At 34.6% G+C, this 26,954-nt stretch overlaps 2 protein-coding genes and 1 long non-coding RNA gene across 3 annotated transcripts; 1 reads left to right on the forward strand and 2 right to left on the reverse strand.

Annotated features, from left to right (window-relative positions):
- Positions 1–16,564: 16,564 nt before the first annotated feature.
- Positions 16,565–16,981, reverse strand: LOC107800677 (14 kDa proline-rich protein DC2.15-like). Its single transcript, XM_016623903.2, has one exon. It carries the CDS (start codon positions 16,979–16,981, stop codon positions 16,565–16,567), a length of 417 nt encoding a protein of 138 aa, XP_016479389.1.
- A 4,816-nt stretch (positions 16,982–21,797) lies between these two features.
- On the reverse strand, positions 21,798–25,469 carry LOC142176495 (uncharacterized). The gene is made up of 2 exons (XR_012705146.1): positions 25,332–25,469; positions 21,798–22,369 (listed from the first exon to the last, which is right to left on the reverse strand). It is a non-coding gene; the product is annotated as an uncharacterized LOC142176495 (long non-coding RNA).
- Positions 24,304–24,962, forward strand: LOC107764233 (putative lipid-binding protein AIR1B). Its single transcript, XM_016582787.2, has one exon. The coding sequence runs from the start codon at positions 24,370–24,372 to the stop codon at positions 24,775–24,777; it is 408 nt and encodes a 135-aa protein (XP_016438273.1). The 5' UTR covers positions 24,304–24,369; the 3' UTR covers positions 24,778–24,962.
- Positions 25,470–26,954: the final 1,485 nt, after the last annotated feature.

The raw sequence follows: 26,954 nt of genomic DNA on the forward strand, positions 1-26,954 counted from the left end.
GCAATATGATGATAAAGGCTCTTGCAACATGGGGGGATTCCTCTAGTGAGTTTGAAGATGAACCCGATACTGGTGATAGTTCCATTATGGCAGTTGAAGGCAAGGAAATTGGATATGACTCAACTTTTGCTTTGATGGCGTAATCAGATGATGATTAAGACAATGACAACAAAGAGGTAAAATTCAGGGATGTTCAGAGAAATCTGAAATCCTATTCTCCAAAAAAACTCATGTCTTTAGCTGATGTATTAATCACTGCTTTTCATAGTCTTGTGGAGGATAGAGATTCTTTGACCATAGAATTTGGAGAATCTGAACAAACTAGAGACGACTTAGTGGTTGTAGTTACTGACTATAAGAAAACCATTGAAATCCTTAGAAAAGAAAAGGATGATTTGTTGGCAGAAATTACAGACCCAAGGGAAACAATAGTAAAACCATGGACTAAGTCAAAACCTGAAAATTCTGGAAAAGGATAGGAGATAGTCAGTGAGGAACACATTAGGCTTGAAAATGAGGTGAAAGCTATGGGATCTAGGATGTGTTCTGAAATTGAGAAAAATGAGCAACTCCAAACTAATTTGGAAAGAGTAAAGAATGATCTTGAAAAGTCCCTAAAGTGGACCTAGTACTCAAAAGCTTCCACTGCCTTACATACTAATGATTCTGAAAACAGATAGGGAATAGGGTTCCAAAGGGATAAAACTCCTCACAACCCTCACAGCAAGTACGTCACTGTCTCTAATAACTGGACTTGTACCTAAAGTGAGAACCCTGGGCACTTCAAGGAAGATGTCCAGGCCAAGAATCAATCAATTCAGAAAAACAAAGTGTTTGCTGAAAAGGTGACTATAAAAGAGGGACCAGGTTCCACTCACAAAAAATGCACATTACCTACATGAACTAAGAGAACTCTTATTCATCCTCTTGCCTGCTACAAGCGACCCAAACTTGCTTGGGTTCCTAAAACTAACTCTTAATCTCTTATGCAGGGAACAGTGAAAGGAAGCGATCAATAATGGTTCATAGATAGTGGGTGTTCAAGCACATGACTGGGAATACCACAAAATTTCTTTCACTAAAAGCCCTGCAATGAGGGAGTGTATCCTTTGGCAATGAAAAAAGGGGGTACATTCTTGGAGTTGGAAAAGTCGGGAAGTCACTCACCCATTCTATTGAAAATGTGTACTATGTCAATGGCCTTAAGTACAGTCTCTTGAGTGTCTCTCAAATCTATGATAAAGGAAACAAGGTATAATTCTTGTCCAAAATATGTACAGTCACTGATCTTGTGACCGGTGAAATAATAGTTGTGGCCAAAAGATACAAGAACATTTATGTTGCTGATTTCGAGTGCTTACAGAGTGGTGATCTAAGTTGTCTGAAAGTTGTTGATGATGATGCTGAATTATGGCACAGAAGATTGGGCCGTGCAAGTTTTTCTCTTCTGAACAATCTAATTCAAAAGGATCTGCTCCATGGTCTGCCTATATCACAATTCAAGATGCAAAAAGTCTGTGATGCATGTGCTAGAGGGAAACATGTGAAGTCCTCTTTTAAGTCTAAAAGAGATGTGAGCACTTCAAAGCCACTAGAGCTTCTGCATATGGATCTGTGTAGACCTATGAGAGTGCAAAACAGAGGAGGAAAGAGATACATTTTTATGATAGTAGATGACTACTCCAGATTCACATGGACTCTGTTTCTTAGAACCAAAGATGAAACTGTTGAGGTGTTTATGGCCTTTGTGAAGAAAATCCAGGTGAAAATAGAGTCTAGAGTCGCATGCATTAGATCAGATCATGGGACAGAATTTAACAATGTCAAATTTGATGAATTCTGCAATGAAAATGACATCACTCACAACTTTTCAACTCCCAGAACTCCCCAGCAAAATGGAGTAGTAGAAAGGAAGAACATAACTCTGGAAGAAATGGCAAGAACAATGTTAATCGACAGTAGAATTGCAAAGAACTTTTGGGCTGAAGCTGTCAACACTGCCTACTACTTGGTGAATAGGTGCATGATTAGATCACTTCTAAACAAAACCCCGTATGAATTGTTGAATGGAAGGAAATCCAAGCTGACTCACCTAAGAACATTTGGGTGCAAATGCTATGTTCTCAACAATGGAAAGGATCAGCTTGGTAAATTAGATGTCAAGAGTGCATTTTTGAATGGACTCCTTAAGGAAGAAGTCTATGTGAAGCAACCCCCAAAATATCATAAGCACCCTGAATATGTGTTTAAACTGGACAAAGCTTTGTACGGGCTAAAACAGTCTCCTCGAGCTTGGTATGAAAGGTTGTCAAAGTTCCTCTTGGAAAATGGCTTTAAAAGAGGAAAAATTGACACTCTTTTCTTAAAGTAACGAGGAAGGAACCTGCTCATTGTTCAGGTCTATGTTGATGATATCATTTTTGTAGCAACAGATGATTCTCTGTGTGAAGAATTTGCAAAACTCATAGGAAGTGAATTTGAAATGAGCATGATGGAGGAACTGAACTTCTTCTTGGGCCTTCAAGTAAAACAGTCCCCAAAAGGTATATCCATTTGTCAGCAAAAATACATTAGGGAGCTCTTGAAGAGGTTTGACATGGGAATATCAAAGGTGATAGACACTCCCATTGCTACTGCCACTCGAGTGGACATAGATGAAACTGGATCTCCTGTGAATTAAACCATGTATAGAGGCATTATTGGGTCTCTCCTCTATCTCACTGCCAGCAAACCTAATATTGTTTTTAGTGTGGGGCTGTGTGCAAGGTTTTAATCAAATCCCAACGAATCTCACTTAAAGGCTGCCAAAAGAATACTAAGATATCTTAAAGGAACATAGGACCTGGTGATGTATTATCCGTCAAGTGACAGTTTTAATCTGATTGGGTATGCTGATGCAGATTATCTTGTGGACAGGGAAAACACTTCTTGAATGGCTCACTTCTTAGGTTCATGCCTTATCTCTTGGGGCACAAGGAAACAAAATTCAGTGGCTCTTTCAACAGCTGAAGCTGAATTTGTAGTCGCAACTTCCTGTTGTGCTCAAATTTTATGGATCAAGCAACAACTGGAGGACTTTGGGGTACTCACTGAGAGTGCGCCCCTTCTATGTGACAACTCCAGTGCACTCAACATGGCCAAGAATCCAGTTCAACACAAAAGGACAAAACATATTGATATGAGACATCACTTTCTGAGGGACAATATGGAGAAAGGGCTGATATGTATGAAATTCTGCAGCACAGAATATCAAATTGCAGACATTTTCACCAAGGCGCTAAGTAGGGAACAATTTGAAAGAAATAGAGTGAAGTTAGGGCTTTTAAAGCCCAATTGAGAACCTGATTCCTCTTTATCTGGCTATGAAAATCATCTTCAAGAAATAACTGGCTAAAAGTGTGTTTTGGCCATGTTTAACTCACTTTAATACTGTTGCAGATAAACACGCATGATGAGTATAGAAGCCGCAGATGCAGTGCATGAATGATAAAAGAGGATTGATTCTTTCAAATAAAAGGTCAAGAACCTGGTTCTTGTACCAAAGGTTAGTAGTTTTGTGCATCCTTTAATACACGTCTTAAAAAGGGTACAAAATACAACTGCCATGTCATTCAACTTTTCAGATCCTGCTGTCACGTCTCTTTATTTCAAATCATTCCATCTCCCTCTGAAACATTCCAATTCTCCACGCCCAACCGTCATTTCAGAACCGGTAGCTATTCCTCTCTCTTCATAATTATTCTTTCTTCTTAAAAACCCTTTTTCTGCTCTTCCTAACCATAAGTCTTACATTAGAATTTCCCAAAAGCAACGTCACACAATTTTTTCAATGGCTAAGACAACTTCTGATCTCTCTGCCTCAGTCATAACTACTACTGATCAATCTATGGAGCCTTTCGCTCCCACTGAGCCTTCCTCACCAACTATTACTCTTACCGCTACATTTATACCTCACCCAGTTTCCTAGTCTCTTCCTAATTCAGAAACCCTTAAAACTGCTGCTCCGTTCTCCCCATCGTCTGAGGCTCCCATCAGTCAAAGACCAAGTGGATAACAAGGTCAAAACTCTGAGGTCAGAAAGAGTTCTGCCATCGTTGCTACAGATTCCATGGTGGTAGTAGCACCATTTGAGGAAGAAAAAAATGTTGTAACCGTGTTTGTGGTATCTACTGATGGTGTACTGCATAAGATCACCTCTTAGAAAAATGAGGTACAAGGTATGGGGAAGAAGGGTCCATTGTAACTGTTGAAGGGGATGCACTAGCAGATACTACTAGGGCATCACATGAGGAACTTGATCCCTCTCCGGAGGACCTAGGTCAGGGCTCTCGTTCCCAGGACAATGTTGTTCTTGCATTCGATGTTGTGCCCTTGGAAATTCAAGCACCTGAAATGAGATCCAGTGATGAAGAAGACCTAGATAATGTGGCTCTTGATGCATTCATAAGTAAGCGGAGGGTTGTGTTCACCCCTGAGTCTGAAACCAAATGAACTACTACCAGGCTTCAAGTTAAGGTGGCCTACAATTCTACCCTTCAAAAGAGCAAGAAGAGTAGTAAGAAGAAAAGGAGAAAGTTGGTGAAAGACAGTGTACCTGTAAATGATGAGGTGATCCCGGTAGTAGAGGTGGAAGAGGAAACCCCAGATGAACCTGGTTCACTTGTTAGACGGTCTTCGAAAAAGAAGAAGCCTGGTTCAATAGAGAAGGGGTCAACCTCTAGGTACAAGATGAAGGAGGTGGTAAGTGAGTTCTCGATGTCTGGTGAGGATGTGTTATTCAAATCCAAGGGAAAAGGAAAATTCTGTGGAGCGAAGTCCGGCAAACGCAAGTCTGAAATTTTTGAAGAACCTGGTTCTGTGAAGAGAATGAGAAGTGAAGTCACCCATGGCTCTGAATGCCTGAGGCATCAAAAAGTTCTATTGGGTCATACGTTTGACCCATCAATCTCTGAGATGGCGGGTATGCGCCAAATTCTGGAAATGGTCGAGTTTCAACGCTGGGCGCATTTATTTCAAATTGATGCACCTAAGTATATGAGGATGAGGTACAAAGCTTCTTTGCTAGCCTCTTTCCCGTTGAGACTGACCATATTTGTGCTTTGGTCAATAGAGTAGACATCGTGTTCGATGTAAAGTTGCTTGGAGAGATTCTTAAAATTCCTACAGTTGGTATGTCCAGTGTAAAAGATGTGTGTCAGTTTAACTTTAGAAATGCCGTGGTAAAAGACAATGCATACCAGAAGGGGAACCAGATCCATAAGAAAGCACTACTCCTTGTCTATCAGCTGCTGTTCGAATTAGTTAACAAAGTTCTATTGCCTCGAGCTGAGAGGAGGTCAGTGACTTCTAAGTCTGACCTGTTCCTGATGGAGCAACTAGACAGTTTTACTCCTGTGAGTCTGCCTATTATTATGATTGAACACATGCAAAAGGTTGCCACCTTCAAAGATGGTAATCATGGCCTTCCCTATGAATTCCTGCTTACTCAAGTGTTTAAATTCTTTGAAGTACCACTGGGGACAAACAAGGTGGGGACTAGGAAGCAGACTTTCTCACAAACAACTTTGGAAGAATACGAGTGCATAGAAAAGAATTAGGAGGGTAGGAAGTAAATCAACCGTCTCACAACTTATTAATGCTCAGAACAGTGCAACTAAGGAAATTCGTCGGTTGAAGGCCAGGAATGCTAGCCTGGAAGGTCAGCAAGCCCAAGGGGTTCCGGTGTCAAATGATGAAGTAGCTCGTTTGACAAAGGAGAATACTGATCTCAGGGCGCGAGTAGAGAACTTGAAAGCAGAACTGCTCAATGAGCAAAAGTCGGGAAATACCCGAATAGACCTCGTTCTCCAAATGCTTGCTGTAGCTTCCAAGCCCTTTACTCCTAGTGCCCCCTAAGTACCCCTTCAGTGACTAGTTTCACGAAATGTTTGTTAAGTTTTCTGTGATGTTTTGGCAGATATTTTTTTTATGTGGTTGGGATGAAACACTACTGCTCCCGTTTTAACAAGTCCAATGTTGTTGTTTGCTTTCTCAAAGCAAAGGCATATTAAAGTTTTATTAATATCAATCCCTATTTTATTATATCAGTACTCTCTTTCTGTGTTTCTATTCTCTATCATGATTGTGCGCACATATGTGACATGAGTTAGCTTAGTTGGACTTCTTTGTGCTATTATTTTGTCTGTGTTTTTTAATGATGCCAAAAGGGGAAAAATATTATGGCCATCAACTCAGGGGGAACACATGTGTTCTAAAAGGCATACAGTCAGGGGGAACCTGCATTCCCCTGTTACTTAATCTAGTTCTTACTGCTCTAAATCCACTCTATAAATGTTAAGTTTGTCATCATCAAAAAGGGGGAAATTGATAGGTTTTAAATGTTCTTACCTTATGTTTTGATGATCTAACAAACTTACTGTTAAGAACCAGATAGGGAACCTGCCCTACTCGGACTATACTACAAGCTTAACGAATTCTAGCTAAAGGTGAACTGCTACAACTTCAGGAGCTAGGAACCCAAACAAGGATCTGATACCCTTGTGGCTTCCTCATCACAGTACAAAGTCAATTGGTCATAACTGGAAATGATGTGACTGACTGTACTGTTTCTGCCGCACTGCACTGTTTCCAGCGCCCACTCATTCTCTGACCAACTAAAGTACTCACATCATTTCAAGTGATGTGATCAAGGTTTACCTACAATGAGTTTATACAAAACATCACTTGAATGTTTCAGTTTCTCATTCAAGCTGCTTGCCAAAAACAGAGAAATCAAGCCTCACAAGCTTGAAGAACAAAGTTGAACGCAAATACGGACCAGTTCCTAAAGATAGCTTGTTGTTGTCCTAGTTGAGTTGTAACTTTGTGATTGTTCTTATTGTATCTCCTAAACTGCTTAGCTAGAAGCGTTTGATTAGGAATCCTCTTGTAAATCCGTAAACTCCTTGAGTTTATGTTGTGACTCAGTTTAGTCATAAGCAAAAGTATTTGTAACTATAGAGTTACAAAGTGGCTTGTGGTGAGAGCATCACAAGTTAGTAAAAGTCTTTGTAACTAGGAGGTCACAAAGTGGTTTGTGGTAAGAGTACCATAAGTTAGTTGAGTAAAATCTTTGTAATGGAGTCATTTCAAAGTGGCTTGTAATAGGTTGTCTACAAGTTAATGAAGTTGAAAGCCTACAGGTGCAGGTCGTGGTTTTTTTTATCCCCTTGTGTAGGATTTTTCTATGTAAAAATCCTCTGCCTTATTTACTTACTTCTTTATTAGCATTCTCAGTAGAATCTTGTAGAGGACCAATTACTCTACTGATTGTGGACTCACACAAACTAACATGCCATGTATGGTTTTGCACACACAAAGAAAGAAATCTTGGGTTTCTTTAATGTTAGTGACCTGTGTTAGTTGTAGATCTAGAGGAAACAAAAATTTTAAGTAAGATATCCCCACAAACAGCGCCAAATTGTTTGACCAAAAAATATAGATCTTAGTTCAAATAATTAAATTTATGTAAATAAGGATTAATCTTAGCTAACAATAATATCCTTAGACGGAATTTTTAAAGAAGCAATAAATAGGAGGAATGATTCACCCAATAAGGATGGAATAAGTGGATCTTGCTCCTGATAGTGAATGATAGACAAATTCTTAAATATTCGAGTTATTCTCGGATTTGATGGAAAATATGGACAAGAATTTCAATGAAAGGTGATGTTTATATTAAGTGAGAGCAGAATCTTTAAGTCAAAGTGTCTTTTACAAATGAATATCACATGCCCCAATCATTATCTCTTTTTCTATTTATATGGGACATGTTCCTAAGAAATCCTAATTGTACAAGTGTAGAGAATATTCACCAGTATATTCTTTTTAATATCCTAACTTGAAAACTAGTTGTTACAGCTCTGTTAATGGTACTCGACTTCGACCTCGACCCTTGTTCACGCCTCGACTACGGCTTTCGTTGACTTTTCGACCACAGACTTTGCTGCTTCTTGGACCATCTTGACAAACGACGACTTGAAAACTCTTCCCTTAGTATTATCTTGGCCTAAATATTCTAAACACAGACTTTGACCCATACACAAACGAACCCTTAGGTCATTAATTGGAACTATTAAGATGACCTGATCCACATGATAGAGAGACTAAACACACAAATGAAAAACAAAATAGGAACTAAAACGACAATTTTCTCAAAATTTTGTTATTTTTTTGTAACATTATACTTGATGCAATATATATGGAACCAAAAATAAAATAGGAACCAAAACAACAATTTTCTCAAAATTTTGTTATTTTTTTGTAACATTATACTTGATGCAATATATATGGAAGACAATTAATCTTACTCTATTACAATGTCCAATTACTATACATAGAACTTGTTCCAGATTCTATTTGCTAACGTCAGTTTAAACAACGAAAACTTCGTCCTAACCTTTTAGATGTAATCAAATATTATCTGCTAGGGGTTGGTTAATTGATGAACAAAGGGTAATCTAAGATTTAGCTATATATAATCTGCGAGTTTAGAAAATACGATCTTATTATATGTATACATTTAAAACAGATTTCTTATGTGTTATCTATTTGAACTAAAAGTAATAAATTCAGTTAAATTTACAAAACCCATCCCAAGTCTGCCTTTATATATCAAGGTTACGCCATATATGCTACCACTACTAAATGGGAACTACTTGCCTTATAAAGAGTCTCTCTTAGCCAGAACAAGTTGATAAAAGTTTATTTCAGAGGGTTATTATTAATTATTTTTCTATTAATCAGCCAAATGTTGAAAGAGCTAGTCGATCATTATAATTATTTAGAGAGAAAGAAACAAATAAAAAATAACAGACACCACGTAGAATAAATAGGTTAGGAGTAAAGGAGAAATGATATACTCCTAGTTAACTTCCTTTTTTTCTTTTCTTTTCTCTTTATTTTTTTTTTGTATAAAGAAAAAGAAATGGACATTATTTAACACTAATACTCTTTAAAGGTATTGAGATTATAGAGTTGGTATACGCTGCTATATTGTATTTATTTATATTGTATTGTAATTGAGTTCATTAGTTAGTTAGTTAGCTTAGACAGTTAGCAGCCGAATTAGTTACAGAGGTAGTCTGATAATTAGCAGTTGCACTTTCTTATTTCTTTTTCTTTCACGTGTATAAGTACACTACTTAACTAATTGGAAAACATACAGAATTTTCCCCATTTCTATCATCTCTCTAGAATTTTCTTTTCCTCCCACCTTGTGAGCTCAAGGTCAGCCAACAATGGAGGTTAGTTTGTCATCTTAGCTACATTTTCAACATGGTATCAGAGCACAACTCTAATTTCTCGACATAAAGCTCTCTTCATTTTCATCTGTCTATTTTTTCATCCCACAAAATTGGAAAATTTAAAGTTCATAGTTCGTCGGAAAGGTTTTGAAATTTTCATCTGATTTCTTCAAACTGAGGAATCAATTACTCTAATCTTCTAAGAATCTACTTCAACTGATGGCTGGAGACAAGGAAACTCAAGCTACAACTAGTAATTTGAATTTGACTAACCCACTGTACATGCACCCGTCGGAGAGTGCCGGAACGACACTAGTTCCTGCTGCTTTTGACGAAACCGGTTATAGATCCTGGAGAAAAGGAGTTCTTAGAGTTCTGTAAGTTAAGAACAAAGTCAGTTTTACTACGGAAAAGTGTAAGAAACCTAACGCTGATGTAGAAACCTATGTTCAATGGGCTCGTTATGATGATATGGTTACATTGTGGATTCTGAATTCACTCTCAAAGGATTTAGCGGATATTCTACAATATGTCAATAAAGCTAAGGAATTATGGTAGGAATTGAAAGACATATATGATCAAACTAATGGAGCGAAACTTTATCAATTGCAAAAATAGATTAGTGACCTCAGTCAAGGGGCTTTGGACATCAAAGGATATTACAAGAAAATGAAAAGACTTTGGGAGGAACTGAACACCTTGAATGCACATGCACAGTACAATTGCCAATGTACTTATGGTGCAAAGGTAAGAATGCACAAAGCTGAGTAGGATCGAAGATTAATCCAATTTTTAATGGGCCTAATTGAGGTTTATATAGTTGTGAGAGGTAGCATATTGATGATGAATCCATTGCCCAGCATAGCACAGGCCTTTTCTATCCTTATCCAAAAAGAAAACAGAGAGAAGTCAGACCAAATAGCAGATTGGTTATGGAATCCAGTTCATTGAATGCAAATGGACCTGGCAATACCAAATTCAAAACCGACTACAATCAGAGGGGAAGCTGTACTGGGCACAACTCATACAGTTCAAATAAGTCAAATTATCTACCTGCCAAGTCTCAAATGTTTTGTGACTATTGCAAAAAGTCAGGACACACCAGGGACACCTGTTACGGAAACCATGGTTTTCCACAAGATTTCAAGTTCACAAAAGGGAGAAATGCAACATCTACTACAAATGTTCATGCAGACTGTAGGGCTGGGCATATATCGGGGTAAAACCGATAACCCGAACCGTTAATTGTTTATTGGGTTATCGGTATCAGGTTATTGGGTTAACGGTTCGATAACGGTTTAGAATTTTTTTTTACTATTGGGTTATCGGTTCGGGCCTCGGTTTGCCAATTTTATTAATGGGTTAATCAATAACCCAATAAGAATTAATAAAATTACAATTTTACCCTTAAGTATATACAAATGCTAGGGCTTCAGTTCATTCTCTCTTATTCTTTCTCAATCGCACTCTTCAATTGCTTTATCTTCATTCTTCATAGACCTTACTAGTTACTCCTAGCGTAAGTATTTAGTATATTATATGTGAATTCTTCTCTTTTTTGCTTAACTCCAGTGAATTATTTTCTTTTTTTTGCTTAACTCTAAATTGAGTTATCTTATCGGGTAAACTGATAACCGAACCGATAATGATCGATAACTGATTAACTGATACTCGATATCGATATCTTATCGGTTCGGTTATCGGTTTATCAAATTTGTAAACCGATAACTGATATGCTAAATCAATAATATTCATAACCGAACCGACTGATGCCCACCCTAGCAGACTGTAAGGAGGTGGAAGATGGCAATCACAATCAGGGACTTCAGAACCTGAAAAAGGAGCAATACAATCAATTACTCAGACTACTGGAGAAATTACCAGAAGAAACATAAGAGAATGCCCCAACAACATAACTTGTGGAGCTGCAAATTTTGCAGGTATTCTGGCTCGTTCTACCTATAAAGAGATTGCTGAAACAACTGTGTGTAGATTTTCTAAATCAATTGCTGACTTGTGGATACTATATAGTGGAGCTTCAAGCCATATGACATATAGAAAATCCTTCCTAAAGAATATTAGAACCTTTTCCTATCCTTTCATAATTACTTTACCTAGCGGATATAGGGTGAAAGTGACAGAAAATGGAGATACATTTCTTGGTCCAATGTTAACCTTAGCCAAAGTGTTCTATATGCCTAGTTTCAAATAAAACCTCATTTCTATTCATTCCTTGACAGATTATCCCAACTGAACCTTTGTATGATGTTGGCCCCTTCATTGAAGAGGCCTCTGAAAATTGATAAAGCAAGGAGTAGCTTGTACTTCATTTGCCCTAAATGTCACAGTTGTTCAGAGTCTATTTTAGCTTCTGTTCCTGTTAATCTTTTTTTTTCTCATTTTTGTTTTCCCGCATTAACTGATGTTGTGAATACAGGAAAGAGTCGCAATCTACCTTCACTCTCTGTCAAATGTAAATATGTCATCACATTCACACAACAATGTAAATACTCTTTATTCAAGCAATAAAGTTGACTCTTCATTTAATGTGAGTTCTCTTATGTTGTCTTCTACATCTTATAAAAAGAGTGTTGAACATCTATGGCATAGTAGTCTAGGCCATTTACCCTGCTGAAAATGAGAGTGCTTTCCTCTACACCTGCTAACTTTTCCCCCAAACAGCCATTCATTTGCTCTGTCTGCCCCATGGCAAGACAAGCAATGTTGCCTTTTCTCCAGAGAACTTCATCCACCACCAAAATATTTAAACTTTTATACATAGACTTATGGGGTCCCTATCACATAGCCACACATGACAATTACAAATATTTTATTACCATGGTTGATGATTTTAGCAGATCAACCTGGACATACCTTCTAAGTAGCAAAAGTAACATTCTTCAAGCCATCAAGGCTCTTGTTTCCATGATTGAAAATCAGTTTAGTGCCTCAGTTAAGACTGTTAGGTCTGACAATGAACTGGAATTTGTAAACAATGAGGCTATGTTGTTCTTTCAAGAAAAGAGCATAATTCACCAAAAAACCTGTCCATACACACCGTAACAAAATGATGTGGTTGAAAGAAAACACAAATACCTACTAGAAACAGCTAGACTCTTACTTTATCAGACTAGATTTCCCATAAGATACCGGAGAGAGTATATACTAACTGCTACATACTTGATAAATAGACTGCGCTTTTCAAATCTCAACAACAAATGCCTTTTTGAGCTTCTTTATAACAGAAAACCAACTTATTCATACCTTAAAAGTTTTGGTTGCTTGTGTTATACCACCACACTTAAACCTCACAAAGACAAATTTGAACCAAGAGCCATTCCCCATGTGTTTGTAGGGTATCCTTTTGGAACCAAAGGATATAAGGTCCTTGACTTAGCCACAAAGAGTACATGTGTCTAGAGATGTTGTGTTTTATAAAGATGTTTTCCCTTTTACCATTTCACGCGAGCATTCTTCTTTTCCTTATGTATTGCATGATAAGCTATAACTCTTCATGTCCCAATCCTACAATGATCGCACCTGATGATCATTGTAATCATAATAGAGAAGCATTAACTTTGTCATTAATAGTCCTATATCTAAAGGCACACATTCATCAGACACAGAACTCAATGTTAATCAACCAAACACTACACAACATAGAAGATCATACAGGACCCTCAGTACCCCTTCACACATCAACGACCATGTCTATACATTGCCCAATCTGCAACCAGAAAATCACTTAAGCAACAATATAAACCTTGAACATCAATTAACCCCCAATTCACTTACTATTCTTTTCTCTAACAACCATTATGTGTCTTTCAATACACTGAGCCACGACAATCACCAACTAGTTAAAAATATTTCATGAGTGTGAATCATACTCTTATGAGGAGGCATCTTTGAATCTTGCCTGGCAAGTAGCAATGCCACAAGAATTTGAGACTTTATATACTAACCATACTTGGGATTTAGTTAAGTTGCATGCACGAAAAAAATCCATAGGGTGCAAATGGATGTACAAAATAAAGCACAAAGCAGATGGAAGTGTGGAAAGATACAAAGCAAGACTTGTGGTGAAGGGATATGCACAGGAAGCTGGGATTGACTATACAAAAACTTTTTCCCTAATGGTGAAGATGACTATTGTTAGGGCCTTGATCAGCGTTGTAGGGAAGAAAGGATGTGATTTTTACCAGTTGAATGTGAATAATCCATTCCTCCATGGAGATCTACATAAAAAAGTGTACATGGAAATCCCACAGGGCCTGATGGTAGAGAACACACAACTTGTGTGCAGACTAAGAAAGTCTCTGTATGGCCTCAAACAAGCCAGTAGACAGAGGTATGATAAGCTGACAGAGTCCCTGTATTCTAGAGGTTTCAAACACTCAAATAATGATTACTCCCTATTTTATAAAATGAAGGGTAATTCATCAGTCTTTGTAGTTGTATAATGTATATGTTGATGATATGATCCTCACTGGACTGATTTTGAGAAAATCAAAGCACTGAAGACTTATTTACACAATCAGTTCAGAATAAAAGACTTAGGCATGTTACACTACTTCTTGGGGCTAGAGATGCTCTATAAGTATTATGGAGTGTTGATTTCCCAATAAAAGTTCAGCACTGACCTATTGAAAGAGTATGATTGTCTGGGGTACTCATATGTTTTATCTCCTCTTGATTCATCAACCAAAATGAAAGTTGAAGAAGGTACCTTACTTCCTGATCCATCTTATTATAGAAAGCTAGTTGGAAAGCTCAACTTCTTCACAAACACAACGCTGGATATTGCATACAGTGTAAAACACTTAAGCCAATTTATGCAAGTGCCAAGAGAGCCTCATCTTAAGGCTGATGTGCATGTGCTTAGGTACCTAAGGGGTGATCTTACTCTAGGCATCTTTCTGTCCAATGATCCTTCTTACAAAGTCAGAACTTACTTTGATTCAGATTGGGCAGCATGTCCTGATTCAAGAAGGTTTGTAAGTGGGTATCTTGTACTCCTTGAAGGTAGTCCCATTAGCTTGAAATCAAAGAAGCAGACTACTGTTTCATTGTTTTCTGCAGAAGCAGAATACAGATTATTGAGAAAGGTGGTTGGAGAGTTGGAATGGGTGCAGAGGTTATTAGAAGAATTAACAGTTTCATGTAGTGATCCTATTCCAGTTTTTTGTGATAGTCAAGCAGCTATGCACATTGCTAGGAATCCTGTGTTTCATGAGAGGACAAAGCATATAGAATTAGATTGACACTTTGTGAGAGACAAGCTGAATGATGGTCAGATTACACTTCACCATATTTCTACTCATGATCAGGTAGCTGACATTTTAACAAAGGGTCTCACATGGATCAAGCACTCAGATCTCCTCAGCAAGTTGGCAGTGAGTGCCTCACCTCTAACTTGAGGGGGGTATTGAGATTATAGAGTTGTTATATGTTGTTGTATTGTATTTATTTGTTTTGTATTGTAATTGAGTTCATTAGGTAGTTAGTTAGTTTAGACGGTTAGCAAATTAGTTACATGGGTAGTCTGATAATTAGCAGTTGTACTTTCTTATTTCTTTTCTTTCACGCGTATAAGTACACTACTTAGCTAAGTAAAAAATATACAGAATTTTCTCCATTTCTATCATCTCTCTAGAATCTTCTTTTCCTCTTGCCTTGTGAGCTCAAGGTCCGCCAATAATGGAGGTTAGTCTACCATTTTAGTTACATTTTCGACCAAAGGAATATATATTTTGTTAAAACTCTAAATTCTATTCACCGAATTCCAGTGACTTTTAGATCAAGCTTAACATTTTTTTTATTGATGACTCTGTCCCACTCGTTTTCCTCTTCTCTTTTCTTTTTCTCCCCAAAATTTAATTTATGGAAGAGAAATGAGAGACAACTTCTCCTCTCTTCTTACCTTTTTCTCCTCTCTTAAAAACCATGACCATCCACAAATACGGTTCTCATGAAATGACACTTACCGGAATTAAAATTCAGTTGCTTCCTTGTATTATGGGTCCAAAATTCTAGTATATGATTAAATTACCCTTATATTTTCCTTAAATGAGTAATTAATGATAATATGCCTTCTTGGTGTAAAAAGAATAAAATTATATGGAGAAAACAGTTTTTTTGTCTTGATTTTCTAAAATGACAAATATTTGAAACAATTCTCAGCTGAAGTGACATATAAAAAGGACTGGAGGGAGTATTTTCATTTGTGTTATTTTGATCACTATTATTATTCCATAATAAAATGGACTAAGCAATTTAAGTTTTATGCTATAGTTAGATATAAGAAATTAATGTAGATAAAAAGTATTACAAGTTGTAAATTTCATTCATATAAAAGTGACAAAAAGGGCACCTTTAAATATCAATTAAAATTACTCACTTAGATTAATCTTGTGAAGCAAAAGAGTCTATGTTGAGATAGATGGAATAAAGACGATTTCTTCCTTGTAGGCATCATGCACCCATGCACGCGGAAACTAATTCGACATTCTATGCACAGTACTCTGTTCTGTTTGTTTTATTCTTACTAAGATGGCTCAAATTTAATGCTTCGTTTGCTCAATTTTATTTGGCACTATTTTTTATTAATTCATTTTAAAAGAATGATATATTTCAATATTTTCTTAAGAAAAAACTTTTATAGCCATACAAATATTGTATATGCCATGTTTAAAATCACAAATTTTAAAAAAAATGTATATCCACAAATGTTATGGAATATTTGTTAGGACCATAAATTGAAAAAATCTTTATGCTTTATTATATTTTGTGCCAAGTTAAATTATGACAACAAAGTGAAACGGAGGGAGTAGCTCCAAGCATATCAATTATCGTGCACTAATCCACTTATTCTCCCAAACCAGTGAAAATACCAGCAAGAGGATACACAAAATAAAGGAGAAATAGAAGCCACTGGTGAATTAGAAATTCATCAAGTCAATAAAGGAAGCACTAGTGAATTACTAAGGAGATGGAAGAACAATCTCTTCGTACGAATTATCAAGTGCTCATTCCTAAGTCCTAACAACAAAGAACTAAAATACAACATGAACTTCAACAAACTAAAATGAAAAACAAATTCCTCTAATGCTAAAACAACAAAGGGAAATAATTCATCAAACATACAAGCAATGAGACTTTAATCACCACAGAAAATAAAGAAATCATCACAATTTTTTTTGTGCCAACCTAAATGGTCGTTAAGAATAGTCCTGTCAATAAAACTTATTCGTGGCGACTCAAAAGAGAAGCATTATAGCTTAGGCACAAGTGAAGTCAGATGGTAGGCTTTTCCCACAAGTATTAATAAGCAAGCTTAGTGCAATGGGAATATCAATGTTGATTCCAAGAATGTTGGCTTTCAGTGCAGTGCAAAGGCAAACTGCAGCTTCAAGATCCAAAAGTCCACCTAGTACGGAACAACAAGGCATGTCCGGTGGGGTTCCGATGACGGCTCCGATGGGTCCGTTCAGCACCTTGGCACAAACACCTAGTTTTAGGGCATCTCTAGGGCAGTGTCCCTTTGATGGGCTAGGGTTAGGATTTGGGTTCGGGTTCGGATTTGGTTTTGGAGTTGGTGGATTATTATTGCAGCCACTCCAGCAGCCACTTACAAGGGTAAAGAAAAGAATGTTAAAGAGTAAAAAGAGAGTAACTAAGTATCTCTTTGAATCCATAACGAAGCAGAGGATTTATGTTTTGTATATTAGTACGGAGTACTATTTTTTAGGTTTAGTGTAGAGAAAATGAAGTGCGTATTTATAGGCAAATTCGTGGAGGCATATGAACCCTAGAATTTGGCATGCATGCAGACATGTGAACTAATGCTAGCCTGGAATAAAGGTGGCAAATAATTTAAAGCAGAGAGATTCTGGCTCAAATTACTTTGCAGAACTTTGTCTAGACATTTTCTTGAAAGTTTATAGTGTTTGTGGACTGATATTTTATCAAATTTTGGGTATCACAAGACCGACCAATAGGTACAGAAAACACACCCGTGACTACCCAATTGGCATTGTAGTTCGTGTCATTCTTTCTAAATTGCAGATTTCATCCACTTGAACGAATGATGCAGTGCTTCAACAAATAGGAGTATAGTTTTCAAATTATTTTTTTTCAAAATAAGAATACTTTTTTAGTGTTAGGTCCACAATGGGAGTAGATGAAGTAAGAAGTAGGGGAAGATTCAAGATTTGATATTTATAAATTTCGATGGCTATCTCAAGTTAACAATAATAATTGGATTTATAATCAAATAGTAAAAAATATTTAGTAATTTTTAATACAAAAGCTAGTGGGTTTTCACTTTTCAAGAACTCGTATAACAGCAGGCTCCATCCATTAAGACAATTCCACCAAAAAGTGTCCTGCTTCCACAGGAAACCATGTTCCTATTTGGACCACGCTCATTCTTTCTCTTAAAATATTCTTCGTTAAGGTAGAAAAGTTCTATTGATAAGTTAAGAGATAGTGTATATCTATGCTTCGTTAATAGCTTTATTCTGCTAAGTGCTAATCGCTTTCCATTATTAAAGACAATGTTTGTTCAGTCCGTGAATGATTCAACTGAAAATGTATTTTAACTTAATGCATGTGAAAATCTTATCTTGGTGGAAACCAAATTTCAGAATACAACCGCACTCAACCCTTGAAATTTCAGTAAAAGAACTTCTTAAGTTAATGTGTACTTTATTGATATTGTGCTCGACACCCCTATTTTATTTTTTTTTTGGGGGGGGGGGGGGGTTAATTTTTACACTTACAGTTAAAATTTGTTTTACACTAAATACAATTCATTTATAAGTAGTTGTTTATAATAATCACTGCCAACCAAAAACGTTCCTTATAGGCTTATACTAATAGTTTTCGGTGTCAATGGTAAGTGTACCAGCTCGTGGGAACTCAGTCATCCAATCTCAATTTTCAGTTGGAACCACTGAATTGTTTTATTGCTAATTTAATAAACTTCTTCTGCGGCCCTGTTTCGAATTTTGTTAAAAACGTATGCAGCCCAATATTTTATAGAAGAAATAACCTAAATAACCACCCACCCAACCGTTTAAACTAAAAAATAGTCAGCAAATATCTAATATATATGTAACCTGTATATAATCAGTTTATAATCTATGTAAATAAAAAATACATATAATCTATGTATACCAGAAAGTAAACAGCAAATCCGACCAGCTATTTGTATAAAAATACCTTTTATAAACGAAACTCCAATTTAGTTGACTTCATTTTTGTCGGGGTCCAGTTTCGGTCGAGGCTACCTTTTTGCTCCAAAATGTTTGTTTTTTTTGGACAAAAATAACATTAATAAGTGTAAAAAAAAAAAAAGTTACCATTCTATATATAGTGCGATTTTAAACCACGTTATACTTTAACGGTGTTTTAGCCGTTAAAGCATAGCGCGGTTTAGAACCGCGCTATATACGTATAGCGCATATCTTAACTGCGTTATATATATAACACATGAAATCACCACATTATACATGAAACCATTGGGCGGCCCAATGGTTGAAGGGTAGTTATGAAGATGGTTTTGTCCTTGATGTACAAGGTTGAATACAATCCAAAAAAATAGAAAAATATCTGGATATCTATATTATATTAAAAGGAGAATAGTGAAGCATGTGGTTAAGTCAAGTGGCAAGCTAAAAATAATTAGGTATTTACAATTTAAATATAGAAATAATTAGAAATTTCTAATTTAAATATTATCATATAAGGGGTAATATTATATGCCAATCAATATTCTTGATTTTTATCATATTGATATATAAAAATTCTTAACTAAAAAATAAATTTTATATTTTGAATCTAGAGTTAATCATACTTATTTGTAATTATCATTTAGTAGACCTTTAAACGTTAGCAATACCGTAATTATAGGGCAAGATGAAATTAGACTATTTGATTAGTCAAGTCAAGTGGCAAGATAAAAAATTTATTTGATAATTCAAAATATTTTGGACTATTCAAAATAAAAAATTATTTAAAATTTAAATGTAGAAATAATTAGGTATTTACAATTTAAATATTATCATATAAGGGGTAATATTATATGCCAAGCAATATTCTTGATTTTTGTCATATTGATATATAAAAATTCTTAACTAAAAAATAAATTTTATATTTTGAATATAGAGATAATCATACTTATTTGAAATTATCATTTAGTAGGCCTTTAAACATTAGCAATACCGTAATTATAGGGCAAGATAAAATTAGACTATTTGATTAGACTATTTGATTAGTCAAGTCAAGTGGCAAGATAAAAAATTTATTTGATTATTATCATATAAGGGGTAACATTATATGGCAATCAATATTCTTGATTTTTATCATATTGATATATAAAAATTCTTAACTAAAAAATAAATTTTATATTTTGGATCTAGAGTTAATCATACTTATTTGTAATTATCATTTAGTAGACCTTTAAATATTAGCAATACCGTAATTTAAATATTATCATATAAGGGGTAATATTATATGCCAAGCAATATTCTTGATTTTTATCATATTGATATATAAAAATTCTTAACTAAAAAATAAATTTATATTTTGAATCTAGAGTTAATCATACTTATTTGTAATTATCATTTAGTAGGTCTTTAAATATTAGCAATACCGTAATTATAGGGCAAGATAAAATTAGACAATTTGATTAGATTATTTGATTAGTCAAGTCAAGTGGCAAGATAAAAAATTTATTTGATTATTCAAAATATTTTAGACTATTCAAAATAAAAAATTATAAATTTTTTTAGCTTGTCACTTGACTTAACCACATGCTTCACTATTCTCCTTTTAATATAATATAGATATCCAGATATTTTTCTATTTTTTGAATTATATTCTTTTTCTTATCTATTGAATAATATATGTTTGCTAACTAATTTAGAAAGAAAGATATCAAAAAATAAAATAATTCAACCAATAGATTCAACCAATAGATTAAGCTATATATATATATTCTCTTATGGAAATTTTAACTATAAAATAAAACTTATAATTCTAATTTGAAAATAAAAGGCAAAAAATAATTTTGTTTTACGTATGACAGAAAATAACTATTAAAAGTATTGGTTGATTATTTAAAGAAATAATAAAAGGCTTCTCTATTAAAATATTTATAACTAAACACTTAAACCAAATAATGAAAAAATGAAAAAGAAATAGGAAAATATAAGAATGTCGGTGTAGGGATTTGAACCTTGTACCTCAAGGACAAAACCATCTTCATAACTACTCTTTAACCATTAGGCCGCCCAATGATTTCGTGTTCAATTTGGTGATTTCATGCATTATATATATAACACAGTTAATACATGCACTATACATATATAGCGCGGTTTAAAATATAGAATGATAACTTTTTTTTTACACTTATTAATGTTATTTTTATCCAAAAAAATAACATTTTGGTTCCGAACTCTAGATATTAGGCCCAATAAACTCTCCACAATTAACAATGCTTTTGGGGAAAGAGGAAACATTTATAGAAAACTTTATTTTGCTTGATCCTAGTTTAGCCACTCTTTCAAGTGAAACCATGTTACATAATAGTATAAGCTAACTTGAACTTTTTAAGATAGTTACGGCAGATCAGAGTATTATTAGCATAGACTTTTAAATAAATACAACAAATGCATTTATCATAAATTAATTTGAAGACGAAAACATATTATTTCACTAGCAAGTAACGCATGAAGTATATCAAATTATCAATATTCTATATTATGATAAAGTTCCAAAAAACAACTTCTTCCATTTGTTTTTAGAATTATTTATGATGAGAAATACCACAAATGCTCACACAGTGTGCTACGGTTGCATTCATCGGTAGCATCTTAGTCTGAATTCCTTATTTTGCGGGCAACATGTAGATTCAGTTGGGTCAATTTTACTGAACAGAACAAGTATAAGATTGATCGCGCCCAATTATACCTTATAAAAAGGACACGCGGACGTTGCAAATATAATCTGAGTATTTAGCCCAGAGTTAAACCCACAAGGAATTAACCTATCAATTACTTTCGTTGGATTTACTAAATTCTCAGAAATCAACTTCCCAAATGTTGTCAATAACAATTGATGTTATTTCTACTAACTAAGAATGAAAGTAAATAAGCAACTGAAAACTAACTATGATTAAGTTGTAAACAATTAAGAGAAGGTTCTAAGGTTATGATTTCCCCTATTGATGGAATCCCTTCCGGTTATGTTTCATATAGATTCACCAAATCATCTCTATCAATCATGAGCACTCCTATTACCGTAAATCTCTCCCGAGTAATCACGATAATTTACTAGACGCACTCTCCCGAGATACACTAGCTGACTTTGTTTATTACAGCTCACTTTAGATTGCACCCAAGGCTTCGTTATCCCTAATCCCGCCTTTAAACCCGCAGTTATTGATTCCTCATATACTTTGGGAGTGGTGTTATTCAACAATTACCTAAATATGCACTCTCCCCCGAGTTATGCACACTAAATAGGCACAGCTAATTGAAGATCCTGTCAATTAACTACAACAAACACGTAGTTGAACAAATAGAGATTAAACAAGATAAAAGAGATTAAACACCTAGACTAAGGAATTAGCTACTCATGACAAAACAAGATAAAACTACTAAATTAGTCATAATGGGTAATTGCAAGAAAATAAAAGAGATAAAAAAACTCTAATGTTTGGTTGATCTTCTCACACTTGTTCTTGCCTCCAAAGTATTCTAAAAACAAGCTTCAAAAATTCTTGGGCGAGTCTCTAAAGCTTATAAGGGTTTGGAACAAGTTTTCCCGAATTTATACTTTGGTCCCCAAATTTGCTGACGAGTGAACAGTGCACCGCAGTAGCGGCAGGACCGCGGCACGACCGCGGTGAATGCTGAGTATTCTGCCTCGCCTCTTGATCTGCTGCGGTTACACCGCGGTCGCGGTGGAATTTTTGCTCAGTACATCTTTTTGCTTCTTTCGGTACTGCTTGAGTGGGCGTTTTCTTCACATTATTGCCTCCAAAACACTCTGTGGTTCTTCCTCACTTAGAATATTCCCTGCGAAACAAAAGAACACCATTTAGAGCATTTTGTTGGCAATTTGCCTATAAAACAACAATAAAGCATGATAATATTAAGGTGTAAATATCATCTATATAGCCTAATATCAAAGATCAAGGTATCAGTTTCTCTGTACAATTATAGAAAAGTTGATGGTGTTGGAACTAAGAAAGGATTTGTTTCTTGGCATCAAATCTTGTATAAACAAATGTAAGCTTTGGTTGTCATCGAAGCAAAACTAGTTCTTGTGAGTCAATACTGACCACCAAAACTAATATTCCCTCCGTTTCACTATATGGTGTAGTTTGAACGAGCATAGAGTTAAAAGAAAGACAGACTTTCAGAACTTGTGATCTAAAGTATGTCATGAGATTTTTGTAATATAAAAATTTATTATTAAAGGTAAAATGGAGAGTTTAAATTAATTATTTTTAAATTTAGAAATGTGCAATTCTTCTATGTGGCCTTGTAAGAAAAAAATGCCACACAAAATGGGAGTAATACACTTGCCATATTTCACAATACATATGCTTTCTCTTTCTTTTATGAGTCCTGTGACGGAAACCAGACAAACCATACAATTTATTACCATTAAGAAGACTTACAAGTCCAAATGCAAAATAAATCGTCAATTAGAAGATAATCTCCAAATATAATCCAACCAGAATCAAGCTCCCATTTTCTAAATTATACTTGGTACAAGAGATGGTTTCCACTAGAAATATTTCAATAAATAAACAAGAGTAGTTTATTACAAACTACAATAATTTGACGTGGGGATCTTTGGCCACATTCATGAGAAGAATAATTTTAATCTTATTAAAGTTCTGGTGATCCCACTTGCTCTTTCTTGTGTAGCCCGTGACTAGATTATTAAGCTATAGTATGCCAAGATCAAATCAAAAGTATCGTTTAAGCTTAGATGGCTAGGGCTTCACCCTTCCTTGTCAAGGTTTGCTCAAATTGCCTTTGGTTTTCTTTTGAGTAACGCTCTGGCATTCTTGTATTACGGGGATTTTCTTTCATACTTTGACGTTCAAATATGAATCTCCTATATGAAAATCATGACATGTAGGCTTTAGCAAGCTCAAATTGGTTTACCAACCTTTAGAAATAGACCACAAAAAGGCTATTTCGTTGTTGATTATGCATATAACTTTACTCCCTCTGTCCCAATTTATGTAAAAGTATTTGACTAGACACGAAATTTAAGAAATAAATAAAAAAAATTGAAATTTTTGGTCTAAAACAATCCATAAAAAATTTTGGTTAAAAATCACCTCATTAAGGGTAAGAAAGTTAAAGTACAATTATTACTAAATAAAAAAAGGTATCATTCTTTTGGCACTGACTAAGAAGGAAAGAATGCCAATACTATATGAAGTATTGCACCTTTTTACTCCTTTTGAAAGCTCATTTCATACATCCATGTAAAGGGGAGTTATCCTACTTCTGGCCAATATGTAGTCTTAGCTGCACACTCTTATATGGCATTTGCTACTTTGTAGCTCGAAACAAGAGGTAAGGCCATAACCACTACTTGTACTCTCTATGTTTTGCTCTACGGTATTTTTACCCAAGAAACACTAGAGTGATTTTTCATTAAAAAGAATAAAGGGTCTAGCTAGTGTGCGATAAACTACAATAACATAATTATTTTTTATACTGTCAGCATACATAATATATCACCAATAAAGCTACGAGATAAGACAATTACTTGAATTTTAATATTGAAACTCAACGTGGAACATGGAAACCAGAATTAATTCCTTCTTCACATACCTCCAAGATCTACCAAAATATGCTTCTAGCCAGCTAAAATTCCTGGCTTACACACATGAGTTTAAGAATGTTTTCTCATCTTTTTTTGTCTCCCTCCTTATACATGCAGCCTATAAAAGCAAGCCATTTATCTTTTAATTCTTCATTATCATAATTCAAAACATTTCTCTGTTATCCCTTTAGCTAGCAAATCTTGCACTAGCTTTGAGATCAAGATGGCCAAGTCACTAGCCCTCTTTGTTATATTCAATATCCTTTTCTTCACAGTAGTGAGTGCATGCAGCACTTGCCCAGGCCCTAGCCCTAAACCTAAACCTAAACCAAAGCCAAAGCCATGCCCCCCTCCTCCTTCTTCTCAAGGCGGGAAATGCCCAACTGATGCCTTAAAACTAGGTGTTTGCGCTAATGTGCTTAACGGTTTGCTGAATGTTACCCTGGGAACTCCACCTGTAAAACCATGCTGCAGTCTTATTGAGAATCTAGTGGATTTGGAGGCTGCTGTCTGCCTTTGCACTGCCCTTAAGGCTAAAATTTTGGGCGTTAACCTAAATCTCCCTATTTCCCTTAACTTACTGCTCAATGTTTGCAGTAAGAAGGCTCCAAAGGGATTCACTTGTCCCTAAATGCTTCTGACTTTTTTTTGTCTTTCTGAAGTTGGTTTTTGATTTTCATTTGTTTAGCAGGTTGTGATATTCGATTTATCTCCTGCATTAAACTTCTCGTTAGGTGCAAGGTTGTGGTTTGTATTGGATTGCTTAGTGTTGGAACAGGCTCTTGAACGGCCAATTGTTTGTATGCCCTTTGGAAATAAATATATTTCTTGGTATGATTTTTGTACAGTATTCATATGCGTCTCTACTTATGATGTACATATTTTTGTTTGTTTGGTCACGATTATTCCATCTTTGGTCTCAGAGGACATATATCGAGCACCTTGTGGCTTTCAGAAAAATATAACTTGCTCATTCTAGTCCATTACAGATAACATCCACTAGCTATAACTAAGGCAAAAGAGCAAATTTAGTGCTAGAAAATCATAATTGAGAGAAAACTGCATCTAGCATTCATCCAAGTTAGAAACTTTTTTTTCTTTTTGGGTTTACATTTCATTAGAAAATGAGGAAATATGAGATGGGATGAGGACGATCACGTTCTAAATTTAAAAAGTTGAACTTACAGGAATGTGGCAAATTAAACTGCGAAAGCCTCTGCTTTCTATTCAGCGGTAAGGGCTGCAACGGAATTGAATTATTGAGAGGCTGGATTTGGAGAGACTTAGGACTTTGGAGATTGCCGACGTCGGTTCCGATGTGGTGAGGAGAAGAAGAAGAATTGGGAGCCTTGATTTGGACCAAAACCTAAGAAAATTTCGTGTGGACGTTTTCTCTGGCATGCCTTTTCTTTTGATTGATTTATTTCTGTATTTTTTTTTTCCGGGCTAAAAGAGTAATGAGGAAATATTTTTAGTTTCCCGCTTAAATCTTAGTGAGACATTAACGAGAAATATCAGTGTTCTGTTTTTTTTTTTTTTTTTTAACTCAAACAAAGACTTTTATGAAGTTAAATCGGCAATCAATAAGTTTACGGGAGCATACTTTCAGTTAAAAAACAAGCATAATATTTTGATTCTCTTGCCAAATAATGAGCAACTAGATTTACAAAAAATTATATATTCCTTTGCTAACTATCCCATGGTGTAGGAAAATCGTTTTTATGATATTTTATAATAACATTTCGACAACTAGTTGTCAGGATTTCCACCTTTGGAAAATCATGATTTTCTATGCCAAATATGTAGGACGGGTCAAAATTAATGTGCAATCAGGTTCCTTTGTTGTAATAGATAACTTGTTTTATTTCAAGATTAATTATAAACTAGTATTAAAACCCCGCGCGTTGCGCAGTCAATATTAGAACTATTCATTATTTTAATTATAATTTATCTTTTTAGTATATTATATCATGTTATTTTAATAAAATTTAATTGGAATTTTACTTCTCAATACAACATTTCATTAACTAAATTATATGAAATTAAAGAAAAATGAATTATATAGTCATTCGTATAATAATTTTGTTTCTTATTTTTCTTATTATAATTTTTATTATTTAATATTATTACACTATTAATATGACAATTTATTAGTGTGTCACTTGGTTTAATGTCATTTTCATTTTTGCTTCTCAAAAAATATTTTTAAATTTTATTTTATTGTTCACAATTCTGTAATTTTCTAAATTTATCAATAATATGTGTATTATTTACTTAATTTATTTTATTTTTCTAAATTAATTCAATGTTGAAATATCCTCATATTATCTCTGTTTCATCTATATTTTTTCTACTATAATATTATAATTATTTTTTTCCATTTTAAATTTTATATATAATCAAAATATTGTCATATATAAATAAAATTGTAATTTTGAATTTTGTTTTTTGAAATATAAACAGAAAAGTAATTTTACTATTTTATCATATATTTATTGATAGTTTTAATAATTGCTATTTAGCATTATTTTTCATAAGCAAATGAACTTTTGTTTTATCTCAACTCAAATATTTCTATCTATAAATTCGAAATCAAATTATTATTTTTATCAAAAAAATATTTGGAATTTTTTTGTAGATATAAGTTACCATATTAGGAAGAAACTGCTTCTAAATTGAATTGATAGTTTTCTTTTATTTTCTTCTTTTCATTTTATATTTAAAATAATTTTAAAACTCTAAATTTGTAAACTCAAAGAAAGTAACTAATTATTAACAATACATAATGCATAATTTAAATTTTTAAAA

This window comes from Nicotiana tabacum, chromosome 1 (genome assembly GCF_000715075.1).
Source record: "Nicotiana tabacum cultivar K326 chromosome 1, ASM71507v2, whole genome shotgun sequence".
Lineage (NCBI taxonomy): Eukaryota > Viridiplantae > Streptophyta > Magnoliopsida > Solanales > Solanaceae > Nicotiana > Nicotiana tabacum.